This window comes from Phaethon aethereus (assembly GCF_964289735.1).
Source record: "Phaethon aethereus genome assembly, chromosome: 13".
NCBI classification, from domain to species: Eukaryota; Metazoa; Chordata; class Aves; order Phaethontiformes; family Phaethontidae; genus Phaethon; species Phaethon aethereus.
Window position 1 is genome coordinate 1,701,292 of NC_138589.1, and position 25,658 is coordinate 1,726,949.

The 25,658-nt window shown below is 47.0% G+C and overlaps 1 protein-coding gene across 1 annotated transcript in view; it reads right to left on the bottom strand.

Annotated features, from left to right (window-relative positions):
• Positions 1-1,599: 1,599 nt before the first annotated feature.
• Positions 1,600-25,658, bottom strand: part of NLRC5 (NLR family CARD domain containing 5) — a gene marked incomplete at its 5' end in the record, with an annotated part of 57,130 nt that continues 33,071 nt past the window's right edge. The window contains 25 exons of the mRNA XM_082005626.1: positions 1,600-1,813; positions 2,907-2,990; positions 4,103-4,186; positions 6,877-6,960; positions 7,125-7,208; positions 8,185-8,268; positions 9,356-9,439; positions 10,768-10,851; positions 11,807-11,890; positions 12,585-12,668; positions 12,762-12,845; positions 13,570-13,653; positions 14,995-15,078; positions 15,261-15,344; positions 15,906-15,986; positions 16,591-16,677; positions 17,288-17,371; positions 17,448-17,531; positions 17,890-17,955; positions 18,922-19,011; positions 19,637-19,720; positions 22,101-22,184; positions 22,948-23,031; positions 24,085-24,159; positions 25,538-25,585. Coding sequence (XP_081861752.1) covers positions 1,732-1,813; positions 2,907-2,990; positions 4,103-4,186; positions 6,877-6,960; positions 7,125-7,208; positions 8,185-8,268; positions 9,356-9,439; positions 10,768-10,851; positions 11,807-11,890; positions 12,585-12,668; positions 12,762-12,845; positions 13,570-13,653; positions 14,995-15,078; positions 15,261-15,344; positions 15,906-15,986; positions 16,591-16,677; positions 17,288-17,371; positions 17,448-17,531; positions 17,890-17,955; positions 18,922-19,011; positions 19,637-19,720; positions 22,101-22,184; positions 22,948-23,031; positions 24,085-24,159; positions 25,538-25,585 — 2,041 coding nt within the window. The 3' untranslated portion in view covers positions 1,600-1,731. The remainder of the gene's footprint in view (positions 1,814-2,906; positions 2,991-4,102; positions 4,187-6,876; positions 6,961-7,124; positions 7,209-8,184; positions 8,269-9,355; positions 9,440-10,767; positions 10,852-11,806; positions 11,891-12,584; positions 12,669-12,761; positions 12,846-13,569; positions 13,654-14,994; positions 15,079-15,260; positions 15,345-15,905; positions 15,987-16,590; positions 16,678-17,287; positions 17,372-17,447; positions 17,532-17,889; positions 17,956-18,921; positions 19,012-19,636; positions 19,721-22,100; positions 22,185-22,947; positions 23,032-24,084; positions 24,160-25,537; positions 25,586-25,658) is intronic.

Sequence of the window (25,658 nt, forward strand, 5' to 3'; positions counted from 1 at the left end):
AGCCTGGACCAAAATGGACTGTTCCTGCAAACTGTCCAACCTCTTGCATCTCCAAAAGAAGTCCTGGGAGACCAGGGCCAGAGAAGAGCCCAGCTGACAAACGCGCTCACCTCCAAGAGCTAACGGCACCGAGACACTTTTCGGTACATGATCACGCTGCCTTTCGTGCCGCACTCTTCCTCTGATGGAAGATTTGCATCTGCAAACTAGATCTGAAAATATAGAATGAAAATAAAGGCCACATTTGGTAAAGCTTTTTCTAAATTCCAGTGTTTGAATCTTGATTACTTCATTGATTAAGGATTTTTACTACCTTTTTTTCTGTGTGGTTGCTTTCAAAGCCTTTTCAGAGCACAGACTCTACAAAATGCGTCCTGCCTCTATGCAACGACGTCAGTATCTCACAAAGCCTAATGCTGACCTTTAAATAAGGACAGTGGCCCCCCCAGGAATAACAGGTACCGGCTGTCAGCGTCCTCTGCCCAAAGGTTTGCTGGACCGGCATTTCCATCTCATTCTGAACGCCCGTGCTGCCCAAATCAGCAGCAAACACTGCTGTAAACAAAACTCCATAAATCAATCCACCACAAGGATTAAATATTTCCAGCACAAACACATAAAGGAAAACATTACAGCACAAGTTCATAAATAATGAGAACGACGTGGCCCCACTCCTGCAACTCAAGCTGTCCTTCCACACTTTCCACTCCGCCACCAAGCAGAAAACTCAGTGTTTGTGATTTTCTCTCTCCAGTTCCCACAGGTCCAACATCCATTGCCCAGCAACGCGTAGGCTTTGGGATTCAGCGGACAGTAGAGGCTTGAAGGATCTATCATGTGGCCAACATTTCAAGCGAACTGACCCCTCGCTTCACCTCAAAAAGGTTAGTGCAATCGAATCTTCCAAAAACCCCACAAAGGTCTACAAAACCCCACCTGAAAAGTCAGTAGTGCACATCCTCTCACACAGAACAGTCAGTTTTCTTACAAATTGTTTTACAACCTCGGTACTTTAAAGTTTCTCACTGATATTTATGGTGATATCAGCCTTTCCCTGTTATCAAAGTACAAATATCGATCATTTTCGGGCAATGGTTTGAAACTTCAAAAGTCCTGAAGTTTCAACTAGGAAACTGAGGCAATTCTGTATGAAAAGGAACTTGCTATGAAGCAAACAAAACCACATATTACTGTTTTTTTGCCTAAAAACCATAGAAGTATTTCACACACAGTTATACACAATTTTCAAACAGCCTGTTTGAGTGTATTTGTAACAGGGTGAACAGTTTACAACTTTGTAAATAATTTTTCGTTCTCTCCCGGAGGATTCTTTTATTCTTTTCTTTTATTTTTATTTATTATTGGCATTCTTTTATTGGAACACCCTGTAAGTGCTGTAATCTTGATTAGAGACAATTAAATACTCTGCTGGCCTTCTGAATGCCTGAGCAGATGCACCCCATCCTCTTGAAGAGAGTTTCAACATTTTTACACCAAGAACACTGCCTGCTCAGCAGCGATTCTTTACAGTCATCTGCTTTTCTGTACAACAAAAGCTCACGAGAAACAAAACACCACCAAGTGTTCACACTTGGTTCAGTGCAGTGAAGGAAGACCTAATAGTTACGGTTTTTAATTGCAGGAACTTTGATTTCCTGGGTTCATCAGTGCAATTTTTGAGGGCAGTGGAAGACAGAGATCAACTCCTCATCAGGCAAGGGCTCTTCTTGGCTAGTAGAAGGAGAAACATAGTCTTGGATCTTGGCTTGTCAAATTCTCAGCGAGGCCCTTGGGCACTGGATTGTCCCACAGCCTACAACGACAGCAAACGTGTTAGTGCAGGACTAGGTGTGGTAAGCGAGAAGGTGGCATGCTGAAGAGCATGGAAGAGGGAGCTTTGGGTTTTCATCAAAGCAGGTGTGACTGGCCACATCTCAGCGACACAGCAGCAGCCCAGAAGCTGCCCACCCGCTGAGATGGACTCACCTATCTAGCTTAGGAGAGAGGTTAAGGCTTTGGAAAGTCCTCAGGCCACTAGGATCTCCGAAAGGGGAGGAAGAACCGAGTTACACACAAGCAACCTGATTCACACGAGCCACCCTTCTTCACCTACCCCATTTGGTGGAGTCTACCCAAAATCTTCCCATACTGGGCCTCTACCTTGCGAAGCAGAGTGCCCCGAGGAGTCAGAGGGACTGCATGCTGTGCTGCGCCCCCCAAACTGAGAAAGCACACAGGGGCCCCAAGCTCCAGCTCCAGAAACGATCCTCAGTGGCTCCTGGGCTGCCTGCACTACTGGGGAAGACAGAGCCAGTTTTTGGGCCAAAGAGACAGCTCAGGTAGGAGCTTGGCTCTGTGTTACCAGAAAGTTATCAGAGGCGCTCTCAGAAGAGTGACTTTTTCAATGACTGAAGGATGAGTGGGTATCTCCTGCGAGAAGTTTCTAGTGGACTTTGATACACAGGGTTTGGAGAAGCAGTGACAAAGAGTGGGAAAAATCCAACATCCAAGTATCTGCACGATACAGATCCCAGGACAGAGTGGCACAGGGTGGGAATGTATCTCAGAAGTGAAACCAGATGTAATGGGAGAAAGAAAACTGACAGGAAAAAATCCAACAAATTTCCTGATGGTGACATTACACAACTGGGTCTTCATTTTTACCTCTTTTAAAGCCAGTTAAGCTTTTCAGTTCCTTTTTCCCAGGACTTTCTGAGGGGGTGGAGCTGGCCTAGAAAACCCTCAGCTTACTTGGCTTGTATCTGCGTCCCCTGCAATATCCTATACCATGCCAGCTAGCCCAGGGCAGCACACCGGCATGGGTCACATCTGTCCCAAGACTGGCCACTCCCAGTTCCCCTTGCTGAGATGATACCCAGCTACACAGTTCCGTGACACCTTCTCACCTTATGAACTGAATTTCCGGGCACTTGGCAAGTTCCTTTGCTAGCTTTGTGGCCCCACAGGCACCAATGTGATTTTTCTCCAGACTGTTTTAAAAACAAAAAGACAAGTTTTAAAATCCAGAACCAAATCAAGAGTGCAAAACAGCTGAACAATCACTGGCTCCTTCTCCTGGCCCAGGAGAGCTACACTTCTGCACAAGCACAGCAATGCCATACAACTTACATCAACCTCATCGTGCAAGAAGAGTGTGTGCAATGCTCCCTATGACCTCCTTCTAGCAACAGGGCTTGTAAGCAGACCTCTTGCCCTTGGAGCACTCTAACAGATCCAGCTGCGAGCTTTGTGCTGAAAAATGCTAGTAACGGCTCCTCCTGCCTCAGACACAACCTTCCTGCTTGTACCTGTAAAGCAGTCAGGCTCTGCTATGTAGTTTCCCTGCCCAAGACAAACAAGACTCAGTTCCTAACCCCATGACCCCTAGACTAATATTTTCATACCGCTGAGAGATGGAAGACACATACCAGGTATTCCAAAGACCCAAGGGGAGGAAAGCTCCATAAACAGTTCTTGAGCAGAATATGACAGTCTCTTCCATGGATTAGGGCTGGGCTGCGATGCCACCATGCCAGCGCTTAAGCTGGCAACATCAACCCCAGCTGCTGGTTGCACTGCAGTTCCAGCACAGGAGCTGCATCTGAGCTTCCTGTGAGCTCCTATGACCTAACGCCCACAATTTGGCCGCTCCATCCTGGGGATGGATTTCCTGCCTTGCTGCAGGCTTTCACAAAGGAAGGCTCTCTGAGCACGGTACCCATCTAGACCATCCCAGACACTGAAGAGAAGTAAAAGCTTGCAGGAAGCAGCTCACCTGAGGTCATTAGGTGATGTGAGTCATGTTCTAGAAATACGAGTTTGTCTTCCCTGACTCAAACAGGAGGCCTTCAAAGACTAGCTTCTGCTTAGATACCTACACTGCAAACACCTTGAATAAAACAAGTGCTACTTCAATGCCTGTGTATCACCCAAGCAAGGCTGGCCCGCTGGTGCATGCAGCAAGGTTACGCAAGAAGTTAAACTGTGGAAACCTGTCTGTCCATTGTTCCTAATGTACGTCCCCTTTTCAAGAGTGCTGTGATTGAAGGCTCAGTGACAGAAAAACAAGTCTTCCTGGGGTTGCTCTCAGGGCTGTACTCACTCTAACACCTTCAGCTTTTCCATCCCTGGGAGAGCACTGGCCAACTCTCGGGCTCCTCCATCTCCAAGGGTGTTCCAAGATAGTCTAAGAGAGACAGGAAATCTCAACTGTGAGTCAGTCGATAAATGCAAGGGGAACAACAGCAGTGCTGTGATACTACCCCCTCATAGATTAGCCTATTTACAAGAGCTTATCCCTCTCTTATCGTGGCAGGTAAACATTACCCTGCTTTACAAGCTTAATTTTGAGGAGTTTCCTCAGTTTCACCACATTTCCGTGTATGGTAAGACACCAGGGAGTGTCACCACAGAGCCTGCAGACTGTGGTTATGTCCAGAGTCCTGCAGGCCCAGGGAATGAGACGTGAAAGATAGAAACGACTGCTCAGCACACAGCTTTACCCCAGGGCAACCCCTCCTTGGTGCTGATGGTGTTAAACTATTGCAGCAGCTAAGTCTTAAAGCCACCTTTTGACTCTGAGCTCTTTCAAAAGATAGCTCGAAGGGCTCTTGAAAGGCTAGGTTTTTCACTTTTTCATGCATTAGCAAGTGAGAAAATTCTTCAGATCCTTTCTTCGCTACTGGCTGAACAGTCTGGCCATTTCCTTCTCACCTGGAAAAGAGAAACCTGGCATGGCACCAGTCAGTGCTTCGCTCAGCTGAATGATCCTGGGGCCACTCCACAGAGCCATTCCTCTACCCAAGTCTGGGGAACTCCAGAATTTCTGTATAGCACGTAGAAGCCAAAAAAAGAAAGGCAGGACAGGATCCAGCTCAAGAATTGGGGCCTTCCACCAAACAAGTTCATGTCCACGGCCTGTTCTGGGATTTCATGGCTATCAGCGTATTGCTCACCATGTCACCCAGATTTCCCAATGACAGAATTCATGTGTGCTTCCACTGACACGGCAAGACCTGTCTTGGTTTCAGCCAGGATAGAGCTGGTTTTCTTCAGAGTAGCTAGCATGAGGCTGCGTTTTGGATTTGGGATGAGAAAACGCTGATAAGGTGCTGATGTTTTGAGTTGTTGCTAAGCAGTCAAGGACAGTCCAGCTTCTCGCGCTGGCCTTCCAGCAAGCAGGCTGGGGGTGCATGGGAAGCTGCGGGGGGACACAGCCAGGACAGTGACCCAGGCTGGCCAAAGAGATATTCCCTACCATATGACGTCATGCCCAGTACATAAACTGGAGTTAGCCGGGGGGCGGGAATCGCTACTCGGGGATGGGCTATCGATCGCCGGGTGGTGAGCAATTGCTGTACTGGGCATCACTTGTTCTTGTACATTCCTTTGTCGGTATTATTATCATTGTTACCATTGTTGTTTCGTTCTCTCTTGCTGTCCTATTAAACTGTTTTTATCTCAACCCACGAGTTTTTTTCCCAGTTCTCTCCCCCATCCCACTGGGGGAGGGGGGAGCGAGCGAGTGGCTGCGTGGTGCTTAGTTGCCGGCTGGGGCTAAACCATGACAGTCCTTTTTGGCGCCCAACGTGGGGAGATTAAGAGTCTCATGCTCTACCGACTGAGCTAGCCAGGCTCCTAACACTACTATTAAAGGAGAATTTGCCTATCTGTTAGTAATGCAGGAGCAGTAACTAACCACATGGTTACCTAGTCTTAGTGCCATGCTGCAAGCAACACACCTGTACACTGAATATTGCTTTACTCATCCCATTACTCCACTGGATTATTGCCAGACCTCTCTCAGGTCTAGCAATAAAATCCTGGCTTTGACCTAATGCCCTGAGTCCTAAGATACCTGTTATCTCCACACAAATACCTGTGAGAAGGAAAGTCTGGTGGGCTCATGACCATCATAACATCCTTTTACTAAAACCATCCTCAAGGACTCTGCAGAACTGAGGCACATAAGAGTAGCGTGACAATCAAGTGTCACCCAGCTGGCCACCGCAGAGATGACTAGAGAGCCTAAGTGACGCACATCTATATCCTGATAGAGGAGTGATCTCAGCTTAGGAGGTCTGTACCCTGCCAGCACCTCAGGCAGTGTTAAGTCTTCATTAAAGCTACAAGTAGCTCAGGACTGATGAGACTGCTGCTGACCCCATCAGATCCTGTGTGCTAGAATTAAATTTAAGGTCCCTCTAGTGCAATGGGGCAAATTGTTTTTAAAAGGGCGTAAGCTGGAGCAGGTTCCCAGCAGGCTCCTCGCTCAGGTTCTCTTGGGCAGGTGAACATGTCAGAATGTAGTCAGACCATCTATGCTGTTTATTGGAAACATGTTAAACATCCAGGCATCAGAGCAACCCCTTTTATTCCAGTGTGGAGAGCGAGATTGCAGCTGGTGGTACACTCTGTTCATCTACAGGATGAATTCACTTTGTTTTGAGCTCTCAGTTCAGACTCTACAACTGCACAGAGAAGCTCCAGCTCTGCTCTGAGAGCCAGCTGTGGCCATAGTGTAAAAAAAATGGAGGCAAGACTTGGACCGTGGAGAACAAGGTGGGGAATCCATCCTGCCTCGCAAAGCTGATGCAAAAAGACCAAGGAGAATGGGCAGAGTTTGAAGATGAGTGTTTTCCTCCATATTCTGTTCAGCTCTCCACATTCAGCTTCCAATAAGTTGCTGGTTATACCAGCAAATTTTTAGCACCGAATTTAGTCAGTTAGTAAATTACTAGTAAATTTATCATTAAAAAGTACTTAGGGGTAAGTATCAATAAGTACAGAAATGTACTGCAGCTGAAAATAGGAGCAGACATTAAAACAAGAATGAACTATGCGTTGAAGCATCTCCCCATCCATTCCCACACTCACATTATCTCCTCCATGGAAGGGCATTGTTGGAAGCCATGAGAAAGTGATTTTGAAGCATCGTCAGTGATTCCACAGAGTTTCAAGCTGAAACAGCAGGGAGAGAAAAAACAGAGGGCACAATGTGCTGCTGTCAGGACTGGTGGGGAATACAGCACTGGTACTGGCACCGTCTGCTGCGCTCCTGCCCTGGCAATGCTACAAAGGCAGCCACCCTCTGCCCCGGCAGCCTTCAGTGCCCTGGTACTCACTCAATCTTCTGGAGGTGTTGAAAACACGGCAGCCCCTCAGACAGGGCACGGATACTTCCTGCCCCGAGGTCATTTTCTGATAAACTGGAAGAGTAATGAAAAAGCTTTGAGTAGCCACAGAAAAAGCAGGTACAGTCAAAGAAAAGTCATCACCAAAACGTAACTATGAACTAGCAAGTCAGTAACTAGCACCCAGACTAAGTGAGGACTCTAGACAGCAGGGACAAGCCAGACTGGCACATGGCAACTCAGGATCAATTCCCTGCTTGGTAAAATGGGAATGACAGCCCTGCTCTAACTCACAGCGTTAAGTCTGTCCAGCAGTGAATTGCTTGCAGAGAGTAACGTGGGGTTATACCGGTGGCAAAGATGGACAGACCTGCAGCACTTGAAACTGGATAATAGTAAATTATACTGGAGTTAATGACTGGTGTAACTTGAGAGGACATGATGGTAAGGGAGAGTGGGAAGACGACGTTGCTCTCAAAGACTCAGGGGGAAGCAGTAACTGCCTTCCAGCCTTTACCAGGGTGTGCTGCTCTGTTCTCGTCTACCAGCAAACACAAACCATGGCAATACCTCCCCTGCTCTAACATATCTCACATCTAAATTACCAACACCCCAATTCAACTTGTTATTTAATAACAAACACTCAACAAAGAACGCTGGCATCAAGGATGCAGGAGGAAGAGCTAATTCACATCACCTCCATTCTTTCAGTTCCGTATTTAAAAATTGTATCACTCCCCAGGCTACTGCATACAGCAGTTCAGAGGCATGTGGCTACACAAAGCCTGGCAAACAGCACTGGCAGACAAGGTCCAAAATGATCTAAGCTGCCCCACAGGCAGCACACTGCAATGACCTTCAGAGAGCGTCTCCTCTCATCCTGCAAAAAGTGTCTAGGACGGGTGGAGGGATTGCCCTCTGCAGAGTCACCCTGAGCACGGAAAGAGCCTACGTGACAGCCTCAGGCCTGCGGGCTGAGATGATTCCCATCCACAGAGTGACACCAGTCCATACGTTTGGCACCAGCCCAAGCGCACCTGCCACAGCCTACCTTATCTCTTCTAGCAGCCCACACGCCACCAGGGCTCTGGCCAGCTCCGTCCCTCCTGCTGGCCCAATGTTATTGTTCTGCAAGCTAACAAAAGAAACATAAGCATTGAAAGATTATTTTAGAATAAAGCTGTAACAAAAGCTCATATTCAACTTGCCAAGAAAGTAACTGCTGCATCTTTTGAACCAGTGCCCAGTGCTGGCGATAACCTGCGTTCCTTGTCGATTAGTCTTAACAAAAGGGCCTGGAAAACAGGGAGCCAACAGCGTGGGCCAGCAACGTGGCTAGCAGGTCACACAGCTCCTGTTGCTGTCAACGACATTTAGCCCGAAGGACGCGCGAGTTCAGTGGATTTGCCCCCGCTCGCAACGAAGGAGCGCTGTCAGCCAGTCGCTGCAGAAGCAAAGGCTGCACAGTACTGCCAGGAGTCTGCCTCCAGATCTGTGCACGTGGGATCCGTTGGAGGTGAGTGAGGAACAGCCTTAAGAACAAAGAGCAGATGGGCAATCTCATGTCTGCAGATTTTCCAACACCCTTCCAGTGAAGACAACCTACCCAGAGGACTAAAGTCTCCCACCACTGCGGTTCCTTTTCTAAGCTATCTTTTGATGATACCTTAGACACAGGCTGGAGGACACGCCGCTAGGCTAATTGAGCCCAGTGAGCTCTTCTGGCTCACCAATTTCTTGCTTTGCTACTGTAGAACAGTATGAAAAAGTCCTATGTGTTAGAGCCCTGGAAAGACTCCCATAAAAGGTTTAAAAATATAATACCACTGAGTTCAGGGGGAAAAATGACTCAGAGGTGCCTGCACAAAACAGCGAGGAACCACAAAAGGTGCTCTGTATTTATGCTTACATTACATTGCACCAGAAGGAGAGGACAGCCAGAGGCGTTAGAAGCTAACATACTCAAAAGCAATTTTAAGGGTTATTTTACTGTATATACAAAGCCTGGTTCATCTCTAAACTTAACGCCACAAGAGATAATGGAAGAACAGTTGATGTGACTTGATGAAGCAGAGTTAACTGTGGAGGGTTTCTCAATCCTGAGACACTTAAAATAACATCTAAACAAGAGCCCAGCGCACCACAGCAGTCCATGCCTTCTTTCAGGCATCCCGCATATTTCCAGGATATGCAGCTTTCCTGGGGCAGAGGCTGACACTTACTGCAGGATCTTGAGGTTGGTCATGTGAGGCAGACAGAGGGCAAGTTTCACTGCTGCCCTGTCTCCAAAAACATTCCTTGACAGTCTGGAAGGAGCAGAAATGAAATGTTACTCGCAGCGAACTACAGAGCCTCATTAGTGTGTCACCCACACATACCTGCGACTCCCATTCCTCACTCACATGTGCATGGGACTATGTTGAAAGGAGCTAACGTCCATGATTCAAAGGACACTGAGAGTGGGAGTAAAAAACAACAAGGTTTTGTAACCCTGCAGCAGGAGTGAAACAGGGAAGTAAAATTGACTTGCACTTCAAAGCAGCACACTGATCTCCTTCCCTGACTAGGTCGTCTTGAGCTGGAATTAAGACCAAAATTGCACTTTTTAATATGTAGCCTTGGTCCCATATGCTGTAACCTGAAAGTTGTATGAATAGCTCCAGCATTTTAACTGTAACAGAAATAATTTTTTTCTGATCTGTTATTTCTTGAATTATTTTATTTCTTTAATATAGCAGGGGCACATTAGTTCTATAAACTGGTCTGCAATGGAATGATTGATAATAAATCTGGCTGAGTAAAGCCTCTATCTGTCATTTTCCCTCCATTTGTGCTCAGTTTTGGGCCCCTCACTACAAGAAGGACATCAAGGTGCTGGAGCGTGTCCAGAGAAGGGCAATGGAGCTGGTGAGGAGGCTGGAGCACAAGTCTTACGAGGAGCGGCTGAGGGAACTGGGGGTGTTCAGTCTGGAGAAGAGGAGGCTGAGGGGAGACCTCATCGCTCTCTACAACTACCTGAAAGGGGGTTGTGGTGAGGTGGGGGTTGGTCTCTTCTCCCAAGTAACCAGCGACAGGACGAGCGGAAACGGCCTCAATTTGCACCAGGGGAGGTTTAGGCTGGATATTAGGAAAAATTTCTTTACGGAGAGAGTGGTCAAACATTGGCACAGGCTGCCCAGGGAGGTGGTGGAGTCACCATCACTGGAGGCGTTCAAAAAACGTGTGGACATGGCACTTTGGGATATGGTTTAGTGGGCATGGTGGTGTTGGGTTGATGGTTGGACTTTATGATCTTAGAGGTTTTTTACAACCTGAATGATTCTGTGATTTTTGCAGCCATATGGATGAATGTCGATTTCTCAGGCAACACAGGCACTGCTCAGCCCATATGCCTGTGACACTGGCTACTAAACTGCAGATTCATCTCCTCCCCATTGATGCAGTCTGTACGGTTCTTGGGAATCTCCAAAAGACTGCAGTGAACAAGCAACCCCCAAACCTCCCACACCCAGCACCACACATTCCTATCCCATGTAGCTGTGAGTTTTGACACTGCACTCATAAGAATCAGTCGTAAAAATTACTTTGGCTTTACTTCAGCTTCCTGAAAGGACATTGGAAACTACACACTTACAGTAACTCCTCGATGTACGTGCAATAGGCCAGAGCCTCCATCAGCTTCTCCCCTCCAGCAGGACTAGGACTGTTCCCAGAAAGGCTAAAATAAGCATGAAAGACTCTCAGTGACTGAACAAGAAGCAGAATGCACCAGCTTAAGGTATTTCACTGTTTGCCTGGTGTGATGGGAGACATGGATCACTACACTGATGGGTTACACGGGGCTGCAGTGGTGTGTCCAGAGACACAGGCCTCTGGAAAATGGCCTTGGGGATTTGTGGTGTGTTTTTGTCAAGTACTGAGTCACTTCTGCCCCTGCAGGTACTGGGGGGAAGGAGCAGTTGTCCCTCTCCTAGACAGAACTGGGAATTCCCTTTTCTTGTTCAAGTCATTTCCAGGTTTTTAAGTTCAAAAAATTACAAGGCATACCCCAGAGCTGAGCCTAACAAATAGCCTGGATGCTCTAATTTCTGTTAGCTTGGAGGAGGGACAGTTTGATTCTGTGTATCTGACAGAAAGCCTTGTCTAGAGGCTGTCTCCTCGCTTTGACAAATTATCCATTTCACCTCTACTTCCACTAGCAAAAGAAAGCAGCGTAGCAATGCTGGGGGCCACCACACTGGGAACCCTACGTAGCCTGAGGAAAGGTGCTATGTGGATGTGAGACTTGTACAATCCCCTGCACATTTGCAGATTTACTTTCCAGGACACAACCAAGGCAGGGATCAGCCCGTTCAAACAGCTAGCGAAGACTGGCAAACACCCACCGCAGTCCCTGGGGGTGACTGCCTGAGGACATGGCCGTAACCTTCACTCTCAGAGAGTCTCCACACTGGCAGAAAAAGTCAGTGCCAGTCCCAGCTCTACACAGGGAAAGCAGGAGAGGGAACAACTTCTACTGGTTTGGTAGATTTTATATCAGGTCTTTAATGACATTGACAGCACTGGAAAGTGGAACATCATATAAATGAAGGCGGCACAGGGCTTCCCACACAGGCTTCCCCGCCAACTGTGGCCATAACCGAAATCACTGCAAACAAAACAAAGGGACTTACTCGATTCTTTTCAGGTTTTGCATTTCCAGCAGGACAGCAGCTAGATTTATCAGGCCTGGATCTCCAATCTTGTTGTGGCTTAAACTTTAAAGAAGAGAAGAAAGGCTGGGTTGTAAAGGAAAATGCTAAGCACCAGGCGAAGTATGAGATCTTATTTAATGTCTCCCATCTGCTGGATGACACCTCTGACCTTAGCAGCAGAATCAAAGAGCTGCTTGTCTCAACTATCTCATGAAAGACAAGTAGCTGTTAATGAGGCATTAAAAAAATTGCAAAGAGCAATCAAAATCACTGGATCCCACTGGGTGGGAAATTACTTCAGCCAGAATACCAAGACAGGCAACAGCTGGTTATTATTTGCCAAACTGCTACAGTGGAGAATGGACAGAATCTGGCGGGGGCGGGGGGGGAAGGCAGAACAAGCCTGGGGTTGGCTCTAGATTCAGATCTTTTCACATCAGAAAGTGAAGGGTCCAAGGCTTTCCCAGGAGAGGCCTCTGGCCCTGTTCTGGATCCCAGGGATTCCAGAGAAGATTTAAATCCAGAGGTTGTTTAATCCATTTTCTACGTGACTGACACAGAGTGGGGTTAGACCAAATTCTCCTCTTCTGAACATCAAGCTTTGACTTCCTCCAGCCTGAGGTACCTCATACATGAGCATTTCGCAACGTCCCTGCTTTTGTTACAGCATCGTCTATAAGCACATCTGGGCCCCTCCAAATGTTGGCACTAGTAGTCACCTCTGCTGATGAGAGACTGCAAGGAAGGAGACGCTTACTTGATTTCCTCCACGTAGTGCATATTCCTCAAGGCTTCCGCGAGTCTGGAGCAGCCATCATTACCAATACTGTTATGGTTCAAGCTGGAAACAACATCCCCAGGAAAATGGATGTTAAGCTCCTGTTATTCAGTACCACAAGCCAGGCTAGAGGTTGAGCTGCAGTCACATACTTACATAAGCCTTTTCAGAGATGGCATTTCGCAAAGTGCCAGCACAAGCTTAGGAATGGCAGCACTGCCGAGTTTCATGTAGCCCAGGCTAAAAGATGAAATAGCACAGGAACAACTAACTAACTACTCACAGGCAGTCATGCGAGCTCTCAGAGCAGAGGAGAGCAGAACAAGGGTGGAAGAGAAGTGGGAGTGTATTTTAGTCCCTGTGAATAGTTTTCAGTGTTTTTTTCTAATAGAATTCTACTGGATGCGTTTGGACCCTGATAAAATACCAAAGGAATCCCAAACCCCTGGAGTGAGAACCCAGCCGCTCATGGAGCAAGGTGCCACTATGACCACAAGATGGCAAAGTTCTCCCAACAGCAACACACGGTCTGGTGGCACTTTGTAACAGAAGGGTGCCTTACATGTAGGTGCCTGGAAAAACCATCTGTGTGTGCAGGCCACTAGATCATCCTCCAGGAGTGAAATGCTGGCTCTGGGATTGCTGCACGGGAAACACTGCCTCCCAGCAAGATCCATGCAAAAAAACACTTACCAAAACACTTGATTTCTCCACTGGACATTCCCTGCCACAGACTACTGATCTCTGTCTCTCTCACTCATTGTTCATTGCAAATAAAAAGGAATTGGGTTTTTTTCCCCATCTGAGGTCCTCCAGCCATCAGGAAAACTACATCTGTCCACAGTACAGGCAGAAGCGAGGCTGCAGTTTAACTAAAGCTTCTAGAAAGACCTGGCAGACTCTGGATACAATACACTCAATACAGCAAATACAACACCACAAACAAATACAACACCACACTCACTTGAGCTCTTCAAGGGCCTGGCAATTCTGCAAGCCCGTGATCAGGTAATCAATTCCAGTTGGCATAATACTGCTAGAGGTCAGCCTGCAAAACAGCAAGGACCAAAGGAGGAGGTCGGGTCTCAGCACACTGAGAAAGAGGAGGTTACTTCGCTGACAGGCAAGCTGCCCCATCCCAAACCCCAGCCAGCAGAGACATCAGGGACCGGTAAGTTTGGAGATATTTCCACACCTCCCGTGTACAGGACTACGAGGACTAGGTAGTTCAGAGATATTCACGTGACGTACATGCACCAAACAACACAGTCTGTGCGCGGGCCAACCAACCCCCAGCATTTCACTGGGCAGAGGTGCCCTTTACAAGCCTGCCTCTCACCTACAGGCAGCTGAAGAGGGTTGTGACAAGGACTGAAGGCTATTCATGTATCAGAAACTCTTTTACACAGTAGGGTGCTATAAACTTACCTACAATGTAAACAAGGGCCAAAGTCTCAGTCTCAAACTGCGTTCGCTTCAGAAAGCAAAAGTGAAAAGTGAAGTTAGGGGCTGCTGGTTGACAGCCAGCTGAACATGAGCCAGCAGTGTGCCCACATGGCCAAGGTGGCCAGCAGCATCCTGGCCTGCATCAGCAATAGTGTGGCCAGCAGGACTACAGAAGTGATTGTGCCCCTTTACTCAGCACTGGTGAGGCCGCACCTCGAATGCTGTGTTCAGTACAAGAAGGACGTTGAGGTGCTGGAGCGTGTCCAGAGAAGGGCAATGGAGCTGGTGAGGGGGCTGGAGCACAAGTCTGATGGGGAGTGGCTGAGGGAACTGGGGGTGTTCAGTCTGGAGAAGAGGAGGCTGAGGGGAGACCTTATCGCTCTCTACAACTACCTGAAAGGGGGTTGTGGTGAGGTGGGGGTTGGTCTCTTCTCCCAAGTAACCAGCGACAGGACGAGCGGAAACGGCCTCAATTTGCACCAGGGGAGGTTTAGGCTGGATATTAGGAAAAATTTCTTTACGGAGAGAGTGGTCAAACATTGGCACAGGCTGCCCAGGGAGGTGGTGGAGTCACCATCACTGGAAGTGTCCAAAAAACGTGTAGACGTGGCACTTTGGGACATGGTTTAGTGGGCATGGTGGTGTTGGGTTGACAGTTGGACTTTATGATCTTAGAGGTTTTTTCCAACCTGAATGATTCTGTGATTCTATTCTATGATTCTAAAAAAGAGGAGAGGAAGAAACCTCAAGACATGCACATGGTGCCCCTATAACCACCTTTAGCATGACCTGCAGAGAGCTGTTCAGTTTGCAACCTAGACATGGCTGAGGGGAGATCACAGAGCTCATGGCTATATTGAAGAGTGTTTCAGAGAGAATCAGCGTGGGGCACAGGGTTGAGCAAAAAATAAAGATGTGGAAAAGACTGCATCTGGGGACCTACCCAAACTTCTTCAGCTCTGGAAGAGGTAGCAAAATCCTGACTAGCATTTCTGCTTCATCACTGTGGAGCTCAACATGAGACCATCTGCAAGAACAGAACAACAGATCTGGGCTATGTCCATTGATGACAAAAGGTGCGTCCCAAGCCCACAACTAAAGCACGCTGGTGCTGGGACATTCAAGAAGTGTCATGACATTGACACTTGGCAAGGTCCCATGGGAGCTCCCAGCCATGATAAGAGAGTACAGGTTATCTGGGCAACTCACCTCAATTCCTGAAGCTGAGCACATTTTTCACGAACCCTTTGGTAGAAGCAAGTATGCTTCATTTCTGGCTTGTACAGATTCAATCTGCGGGATACAAACACACAATGCAACCGTCAGTGATGATCAACGGATGCCCACTGCAGTGCCTGGTGCCCCTTAGGACCAGGCTTAGGAACAGATCAGAGCTTTGCAAGTGCCCTCCCTGGACTGTCCTGCTATGTTCTGTCTACACCACAGTCCAGTGCAGGGAAACGCAGCCCTTCCCCAACTGCACGAGAAGACAGCTGCCACCTTCTTCAGCTACACAAAGGGAAAAAGACACTAATGCTATTCTCTCCCTACATGTTCATGCAGAAGCCAGCATGTCTTAAGAGTCTTCAAAGTGCTCGTTTCTTGTGAATGCTCCTGGTCCTGCAGGGAAGGTAGGTAGATCTTTTTTACCTCATGCAGGTCCAGTATGGGCCTGAAGGAGGGTGGCCCAAGAGACACATGCACGTGAATAAAGTTCCTTCTGCATGCGTGGCACAGAGGGACTCTGACACTGAACCCACAGAGACCAGAGCTTCAGACACTATGAAGGTATTTTTCATTCCATGGTGAGTTTCAGAACAAGCAGAAAATAATGACAAATACCCACTTTCTCACCTGCTAACGACTGATTCCGCCTTCTCCAGACAGTGTGGGAACCTTATGCCTAATTGGAAGAGGGTTTTATCTTTACATATCCTGGAAAGGTAGAGATTAGAGAACGTCGTAAGTCTGTGAACTCTTGAGGGAGCAAATGCTATTTTCCAGAAGAAAAATCAGGAGGACTGGATGGGACAGGACTATACTGGTGTGGGAATGCTAACCACCCATCTTTGAAGAGGTTTGCAAACTAGTTCCAAACCCAGGCTCTAATTCTAAATGAGCCCAACCAGGGGCAACAGGGCTTGCTTCCTATGGCCTTGTCCTGTGAGTGGATTCTCCAGTGTGCAGTACAGCACAAGTTCAGTCAGAAGCTTTTTCTGAGATGAGGAGAACACTCCTCTCCTGTATGAATTCTCTGTGCCTAAGACAGGCACCCTTTCTCCCAAGGGAGACCCAGAGGAGGGTCTCCTTTCCACTAAACCTTCTAAGGTGTGTGACCACAAACCTTCTAAGCACTTCTACCTGCCAGACATTTGGGTCAAACTCACTTCAAGTTGGCTAATGGCTTACACATGCACTGGAGACAGAGAAGAGAGAACAAAAGAGCAAGTTAAAGGGCTGACTTCAATCCCATTTACCTTAAAAGTATCAGGCTAGAAGAAAATATCTAAAAGATACCAGAACTTCAAGAGCTACTTACATGATCTCAGTAATGTTTCCATAGGCCTGGACAGCCAGCTCAAGAAGGTTTGTGACACTTTCTTTACATACCCATGGCTCTTCTATGCTGCAAGGCAGAATAAAGGCAGCTGGGCTTTATTCACATGCATGCATCCGTCTCTGCCTCTGTTAGCTGAGTGCTCAGCACGCTGATATAGATGGAAAGGCTGCTTTGCTCATAAGACTAATGTCTACATTGGAAACAGGGTGCAAACTGGGAGCAAAGAGAGAAGCAGCCCAGCTTCCCTGCAGAGGACACAAATATCAACTTCCCTCCTGCCTGCCTGCCACTGACAGCAAAGAGAGGGAGCCTGGCCCTTGTGCTCTAATGCAACACATTTTGGGGGAAGTGAAGAATTTGTTACCCAGGTGAACCCATGCACTGCTCTGGCGAGACCTGGTTAATGACACAGTAGGAATGTGTTCACCAGAGTTAGCAACCTTCTTCGTAAAGCAGGTAGAGACAGTTTATGACCACAGCTTTACATGATGCTTAGTAGGAATCAAGGAGATAAAGCAAAAATACCAGTAACATAGAGTCACCCATGGGAATTTCTCAGGCCAATGCTACCTATCTTTGGAAGAAGCATAGTTCACTTTTGGTTTTGATGAAAGGAGATCTTGGATGATCAGACCAGTCTCAGATCAGTACCTAAAACAGCACAGCGACACGGTACCTGATTTTCAGAGGACCCAGATTTTTCCTCAGTGAATGCAAAAGTCTCTCTGCAGCTTGGACTGTCACGTTGTTATTTGAGGATCTAAAACCAAAGGTCATTGTAATGAATGGCTTACAAATGAGCCCAGCCAAATGGGTCCAAGCAGCCATTAACTCACGTGTACTCTGTCAGACCAGTGCACTCTTCCAGGAGCAAGCACAACTTTTCCAAGTGCTCTGGCTGGAACTTGCACTCTGCGAGTCTGAAAGGATGCCAAAGAGAACAGTCTTAGCTCCTTAGAAACAGTTCAGACTTTCTGATCCAGAAATCTCAGGCATCACAACCTTTCCTCACAGAGAAAGAAAGATGGCACCAAAACCTTGAATGCCTTGCAGGGCTTCCAAAAAAGACTGTGGAATGGTCTGTGAGAGAAAGGGATGTGGGATTCTCTGTGACATGAGAACACTCTTAGAAAGTGAATGAAAGTAAACTTATAATCTATTAGTGTAAAATATCACCATGCCAGGAGCTAGAAGGTACAGGAGGTTTTGTTTGCCTTGTCCCTAGAAAAAGGACATCACCTTTGTCACAGGAATCACCAAAAATAGCTGTACCATTACCTCAGAATCTTTCCCGGGTCATCTCTGCTTGACAACTTGATGATTAAAGTTGCTTTGGAGCACAAACTGCATGGAGAAGATACGCAAGTGTTAAGATTTGGAGGCAAAATGACTATTTTTCCAAGTGGTCAGAATTTAACAATACATCAAACTACACAAAGCAACACAGTGCAGCAGTGACAGTGCAGCAGCAAGCCCAGCTCACCTCTCCCTACAACAAACCACCCCAGGGAAATGCTTCAATAAGGTTTTGTTAATGCTAAACTGGCATACAGAAGCACTGGTGGTTGGAGAAACAATCCTGATCTGCCCTGCTTCTGTCTGCCTCCTCCTGTCCCTGCACTCTCTGCCAAGCTCTGGGGAGAGCTAAAACAGGAGACTGATCTGCATTAAGATAGCCCAGCCAAAAGATTCATTTAACTGCAGGAATGAATGGAAGTGACCCTGGTTAAATCTGGTTCACAAGAGACCAACTCCTCTACGTGAACATAAACATTGACAAGGGCAGAGCTGCAGCATGGCCCAGCCTTGCGGCTTCGCTCCGTCAGAAAAAGCAGTTCATGCCAGTGCAACAAGCCCAGAACCCATGGGCTATTTTTGCCAGAGAGGAAAGGAGATAAAGACACAAAGCCAAGTACAGAACATTGGAAATTGTTTTCAACAGACTCACTCTGAAATCTCAACAACTGAAGTGAATTAGGGACCACATTTTTAGAGAGCAAATGCCGACTCCTGCTCTGAAGAGGTTCGTTTACAGAACACATACAAGAATACAATTAGTACAGCTGAATACTTGTGTCTTTACACACAAAAATGACTTGGCCCTGTGGAATAACGGTTCTGCTAGCTTCCTCTTGGCAGCTATGTCTGGCCAGTAGAAACGGACATAAACAAGAGCTTTGCATGCACTTATACATAAAGGTAGTTGAAAACTCAGCCCTCATCATTATTACCTGAAGACAACAAACTTTACGATAATTAAGAGGAAAACATTCAGGGAAGAATCAGAAATTAGTGAGGAGAAACATGCACCTGACTTGAACTTCAGTGGTACTTCCAGATGCGATGATGGTATTTATGAGATGCAGAACTCCATCCTGAGAAATCCTGTTATGGCTGAGGCTGCACAGAAGAGAAGGAAGGTTTTTCAGGTGGTATCAGGCTTGTCCCCAGGCTCCTCAGCCACAGAGGTGAAATTCAAGTAGGCACCAAAGGCAGTTTGTCGGGTGCTGGGCCCCTTCAGCTGTGCTAAATGTACCGAACACCTCCAAGACCCAGCACTGATGACTTGGGTGACACAGCCAACTTCCAGCTTGCTTCTTGCACTCCAGAGGCAGCTGACTGCCGGAGCAGTTGCTTCCCCACCAGAAAGGGAAAGGGAGAGGCTGGTGTAGGGCACAGCTAAGCTCACAGCGCCTATGTGCCTTGAGTTATTCAAAGATGACAATGTACACAGAAAAGTAATGAACTGAAAACTCGGGGGACTGGGTCAACTTCTGTTACACTACCCCACTCTGGGCCTTGTTATCTCCTGCTGATGCTAACAGAAAGACTTTTACTTACTTCACAGGTTTTGGACCAGACCCTGAGTTACCCTGGCCTGGAGGTCTTGAGTTGTGCTCATGACTCACTCAGACCTTGCCTCCTAAGGCAGGAGTGGGCAAGAAGCATGACAACCAGCTTCAGGAGGGATTGCGTGAACACCTTTCTGCTAGGGCACCTCAGATTTCACAGTACATTTTCTTACTTGAGGCAACACGTAACGGGCGCTCGATGCAAGTGATCCAAGAGGCACCGTAGGCCTTCATCTCCCAGCTGATTCCTGGAGAGACTGAAAGGCAGAAGAACAAGGTGGACAAGCAAAATTCAGCCTTTTAAGCAGCAATGCTCTTCTGAGAAGCTTTGAAGGAAAAAGCCAAAATTCCTGGACTCAAATCCCAGCTCAGCCATTAAAGGTCTGTCTAAAAGAAACTGCTGCCCCACAAAACTACCTCATTCATAAGCTCCAGAGCAAGCTCATGTGAAGAGCTCTGAACACAAGCTCAGAGCAGAGCTCAGATAAAGCAACAAATGCCTCAAAATAGCCACAGAGTGAAAATCCCAAGGAAGTTGTCCTACCAGCTCAAGCCCTCTTAAAATGTATATATAAAGGACTTGTATCATTACTAATCAATTTTGTTTCTAAATAGTTTGAACGAGCACACATATACACACAGACAGGCTGTCAAACCCCACGCAATGCTGAACCACACCAACCCAGCTCTCCCTCAGCGACTCCTGTTCAAGGTCATGGTAACAACACAAGCCCCACTTACTCCACTTCTGCCAGCCATCCACGCTGCTCCAGGACTCTGCAGAGCTCATCTATCTGCCCTTGACCAATGGAACAGTCCGTCAGTCTGCATGAGACAGCAAGAGAGTTAAAGCATGGCCAGCAACCATGCTCAGCCTGAGCAGTGAGCACTGCCCATCACCAGTTGCGTTTTTACAGCAGTCTCCGTGCAACATCACCGAGATGAACGCCCTTAGCTGTGCCAACGTTTGATACTTCTCATAACGCTGAAGTTAGTAATGACAAACCCCATGTTATAGGTGGGAAACAGATCTTTTCACATTTTTTGCCATCTCCTTGGTGCCCAACTGGAGACATGTTACAGTCTTCTTCACAGGGGCACCCAGCAATCATCAGTCCCAAAAAGGTTGCAGACACGTATCACATACACATCACACTGATGCTCTTACGGAGATTATCACCCAGAATCTGAGGCACACATTTGGAAAACGCGGTGGCTAGGGCTCAATTCAGTTGCTTGTGCAGCAGAATTTGGTGCCACTCAAGATGATGAGTAGTCCAGTGGCCACTCAAGAAAGGCACAGGCCTCTACCATCCCAATGCATCTAAATGGTACCGAGTTGCACTTAGGCAGCTGAATTGAGCCCCAAAACTTCAGCTACTCGCCCAAGCTCCAGGACTACCAGCCCATGAGTTCTTCATACAAGAGATCTGGCTAGCATGTTTTGGGTTTTTTTTCCACTAGTGTTTCAAACCTAATCAAAACAAGTGAATTATAATTAAGTGTTGTATGCCGGTACCTGCAGGATGTCTTTTGCCTTCGCATGCTTGCTCCTAAATGCAAAAACGCATTTTCACTTGACCTAATGCAAACATAAAAGACAGTCCTTCAGCAGTGCTCTTCGAAGACAACAAGCTTTCTTGTCCCTTTAAAGCTGAGCTGCTGGGTTCCAAACATTCTGAGTGTCTTACCGGACTTCTACCGTCCTGATCCGCTCACAGAGGTTGATGGAGTTCATGAGTAAGACCATGCAATGCGGGGAAAATGTGTTATTCCTAATACTGAAAAGGAGGGAAAAGAAAGAACAACAAAATCAGTTGCCAAGAAGAAGGTTCCGACACACACAGCCCAATTTTCCAATTGTTTACTTTGCGATGCAAAAGGCTGGATACACCCCATTTGTCTGAAGACCAGTGAGCAAGGATCTAAAGTTTTGATCACTGGCACCCAGCATTCCTTTAACTAAAGGAGAGTCTCCTTTAATCTCCTTTGAGTAAAAAGGAGTACAGACAAAGGATTTACACTGAACAACAACTCTTCAGGGCTACTGGACTAGGAAGCAATCACCTGAGTGAGACATTGTAGCTCCACTACGCTACAACATTTTGTAAAATATGGCTAAGCTCCTTCTGGACTTTTTGTCCAAATGGTGGGAGTGCCCTACGCCCTGACAGCACCTCTCTAGCCTAAATTCCCAGCCTAAATGTCTGGTATGCTGCCAGGAAACACTTTTGCTGTCAAGTGTGGCAGGATGCCAGATCCTTGCAGGGGAAGAGCTGCGAGATGCTGACCACACAAACGGTGTGCTGTCACCATGTGTCAACCAACAAGTCCTACCTCTGTAAGAGATGTTGGAAGTCATGGGACCAGCTAAGTGAGGACTATCTGGGATGCTGTGCCTAGGGTAATTTTCACATCCTTTTTTTTCACCTCTATATGTCACTAAAGAAAAGAGGTTCAGTCTTTCTTTGGTTCTAGAAACAAGACAGGAATGGGTGTGAAAGAGTTTCTGCATTTTCTTTGCCTAGCTTGTTAATCTACAATTACTGATTAATGCTCCTAAGATATGCTGTGGTATTAGCACTTTCCAAACCAATGTTTCATGGCAGCAATTAAAGCAGGGACCCCAAACATTACCTCAGTAGTGTCAGATGACAGAGGTATGGCAGGAAGCTCAGTAATCTCTCAGTGCTCTGGTCATTCAATGAATTTCCAGACAGACTGTAAGACATGGAAGGAAACAAATTCCAAGAGAAAATGGGACAATCTGTAAGTATTTCTACAAAACCTACATGGACATGCACACACAGGTGTGCATGGGGGTGTTATGGGCAAATTCTGAAAAGGCACATGTTCAGAAATCCTCTGAAAGCTGGGCAAGATTTAGTCCTTAGAGGCTGATCTCTGTGTTTCTCTACATCCTCTAGCCATTCCAGTTTTAAAAGTCTTACTTTTCCATTACTGTAAATTTATTAAAATGATGCTACTGATGTATTCTGTGCATGCAATTTGGGTATTATGTTATTTTGATTTGTTATTACTCAGCTTTTGTTCTGACCAGTATTCTTCCAGTTTTCTTGGTGCCCAGCTCCTGCTTGGAGTCACCAGCTCTTCAGGAGTTCAGTTCATGGCTTAGTCGTCCAGCTGCTCTTGCTCTGACTGTACTGCAAGCCAGGGTCTCGAGGTGTAGATGACAACACTTGTGTTGTCACAAGACTGAGGAAGACTACGAGAACACATACGTGTTCTGGAGTGTTTACACACAGACAAGGTAGACTTAGGAGGGGCCAAACTCTGTTTGAAACAGAGAGGGCAGCAGAAGGTGTGGGTTTATCTAAGCATCTGGGTGAAGTTTTGCAGGGATTTCTAGGAGGCTGTGGTGAGAGGAGAGCCGATTTATACCAGCTGCTAACCTGTACACCGACTGTATCTGTGGGTTTTGAGACAGACAGACAGGCAGGGTTGCCGAGTGCACACCACTTACTCAATTTCTGTCAGCTGGGGACATTGAGCCAGTATCTGGCACAGCCTGGTCACGTCCTCTGGACCCACTCTGCAGTCCCTGAGACTGAAGCAAACAAAGCAACTCAGGAGCTAAACATTTCCCATGACTATGGTATGGCAACACTTCCTTCATATCCCAGAGCCCCACATCCTAGGACAAGGCCCACAGCAACCCTCTCGCTTCCACTACATATATTTTGCTATGCACAAGCTAGGACTGTGAAGTCAGAATCTGTGACAACCAGTTGATTGCACTAGCTCTGAGCTGATTCAAGAGAGCCAGTCCACCAAAATACCATGTCACTTTGGGTGTTGCCTCCCCAGAGCCACATCACTGGTATTTAAATTTTCTCAGGAGACTGGACAGCGTCTTTCCCTGGTCAGCACTGTCTCAGCTCTCCCAGAACAAGGCTGGGAATGGTGCCTCCTATGTCCTTCTCCAAGAAAGAAATCACAGAAACCTTCCTGGGTGACAAACTGGCAGGTCTCCATGGGATGAATGTAGTAGCCAGCCACATTTGTATCTCATTATTTATGAATAGAAGCTTCCTCTGCAGGAAAGCAAGGCAATCCCCTCGAGCCTAGCCAAGCAAAAGATGCACTATTTATTTTTCCATATATGCCTGTAGCAGGGCACACCCCAAGTCTATCCCTAGAGGGTGTATGATTCACCCAGCCACCTCTGGCTTATCACTGTGTCCCTCCAGTGACCACAAAGTACACACAGTTGTTGGCCTGGGTTGATGCCAGCTGGCCCAATCTCTTTAAGGCTTTGCCAAATTACAACACCCAAGACCTTCTCCCTTGTAACCAAGTGTTATTTTGGGGACTGACCTCCCTGACCAGTTTCAGCAGTGAAGAGGATGGATGAGAGATATATTAAAGATGCACCTTTTCCAGAGGTGTCTCATGTGGAATCAGTCATGACAGGATACAAGCAGAGGAAAGAAACATCTGCTTTCCAAGAGAACTGAGTCTGCCCCCGAAGGCAGGCTGGGCACAAGACATCTCTCTGAGGAGACACAGCTGGTTCCACACATTACGCTACAGACACAGACCCCCACCGCCAGCTCTCCCTACACTCCTGGGTGGCAAAAGGAAGCTGGGGCTGCCATACCAAAAGCACCGTCCTTTTGCTTCGTGCTTGGGATGCGCCAGGAAACTACTTCTCCATCGGCTGGTACTTCCGACCCTGGGGAAAGAATGGTTTACCCCATGAGTTGTGCTGATATTGCCCCCGTGTACCTGACTCCCCACACTGCAGCTGCGGAAGAGGGTGAGGTGGTGGCAGCGGCCTCACACTCCAGTCTGCCTTTTCTCATCATCTGCCAGAATTAGGTTCCTGTCATCCCCAGAAGAAAAAGGGTCTTATCATCCCTCTTCCAGCTGCCAGAGAGTTCTGCACCCATGCAGAACTTTGGTCATTTGCTCTGCCCTGGTCCAGGAGGGAGACACCTGCAGCCCCAATCAGCAGTTGGATACTGCTGTCTGCTCCATACCCTCAAGCTGCTGTCAATCTATCAATCAGCCATGAAACAGCTCACCCTGCTTCCACCACCCTGACTGGAGTTTGGAGCCGAATGGCTCTTTAAATGGCACACCTGGGATACTCTTGATCCCTAGCCATAGTTTTGCGAGGCTGACTAAGGAGCAACAGGCTCCTTAGTCATGAGCAACACTCATGCCCTGTGGTGAACTTGTGAGCTCCTGGCCCATGTACAAGGGAGTGAAGGTGCCTCAGAAAATATTTCAAAAGGTGGTTTTGAAGCCCAAAAATGCAAGATAACCAAAGTACAGAACAAGATACCAGAGCTAAACCAAAGACAACTATCTTCTCTATACTATTGACTAGCAGCCAACTACTTCACTCTATAAATATTACCATCAGGATGAGCCCAATGTGAGTTCTCCCAAAACTGCAGCTGGACTGCACACCCAGTGACTCTCTCCTTGAGCAGGGACACCTCTCAAGGTTTGTGATCCCCTACCTGAGACTAACAGATCCTTGGTAAGTGACTGACAGCATGCTGAATTACTACTAATGAAACATTACTAATCCATGTAGCTACTCAGTATTAATTATAAACTTTGTATAGATAATTCCATTAGACATAAATCGTTGTCCAAGTCTGAGACTAAGATTGGACCTAGCCGCACCTAGGAGTTTAAGAAGCTGCACCATAAGGAGTTTAGAAAGCAAGGGGGTCCACTCTGAAACTCATGACTCAATGGGAGGATCTTCCTTACTCTTTGCCTCTCTGGTCCCTGTGTGAATCATTCTAGCTCACTTCTAACTCAATTTTCTGTTGTATGTACTTCCATATAGTAATTAATAAGATGAACTTTGCCATCAAACTTGCTGAACCCTGGTAAACCACTGCTAAACTTCGTTAAATTCCACCAAATTTCTTGAACTCTGTCAATTATTATTTTACCCCAATAAAATATACTGCTGCTTCTGTCTTTTGAATGAGGTGACAACACCTCAAGGACTCACACATCACCATCTATTGAAGATTTCATAAGGAGGAGTTTGAAAGGCTTAGACAGATGAGTAAGTATGATTTTACCTGATTCTTTCCCAAAAGGTTAGATGAACCACCTGCCTGTGTCCTAAGCTGTAAGCAGAAAAGAACATAATCAGGATGGAGTTTGAAGATATGTGCTCCTGTATCACTCCTCCGAAACCAC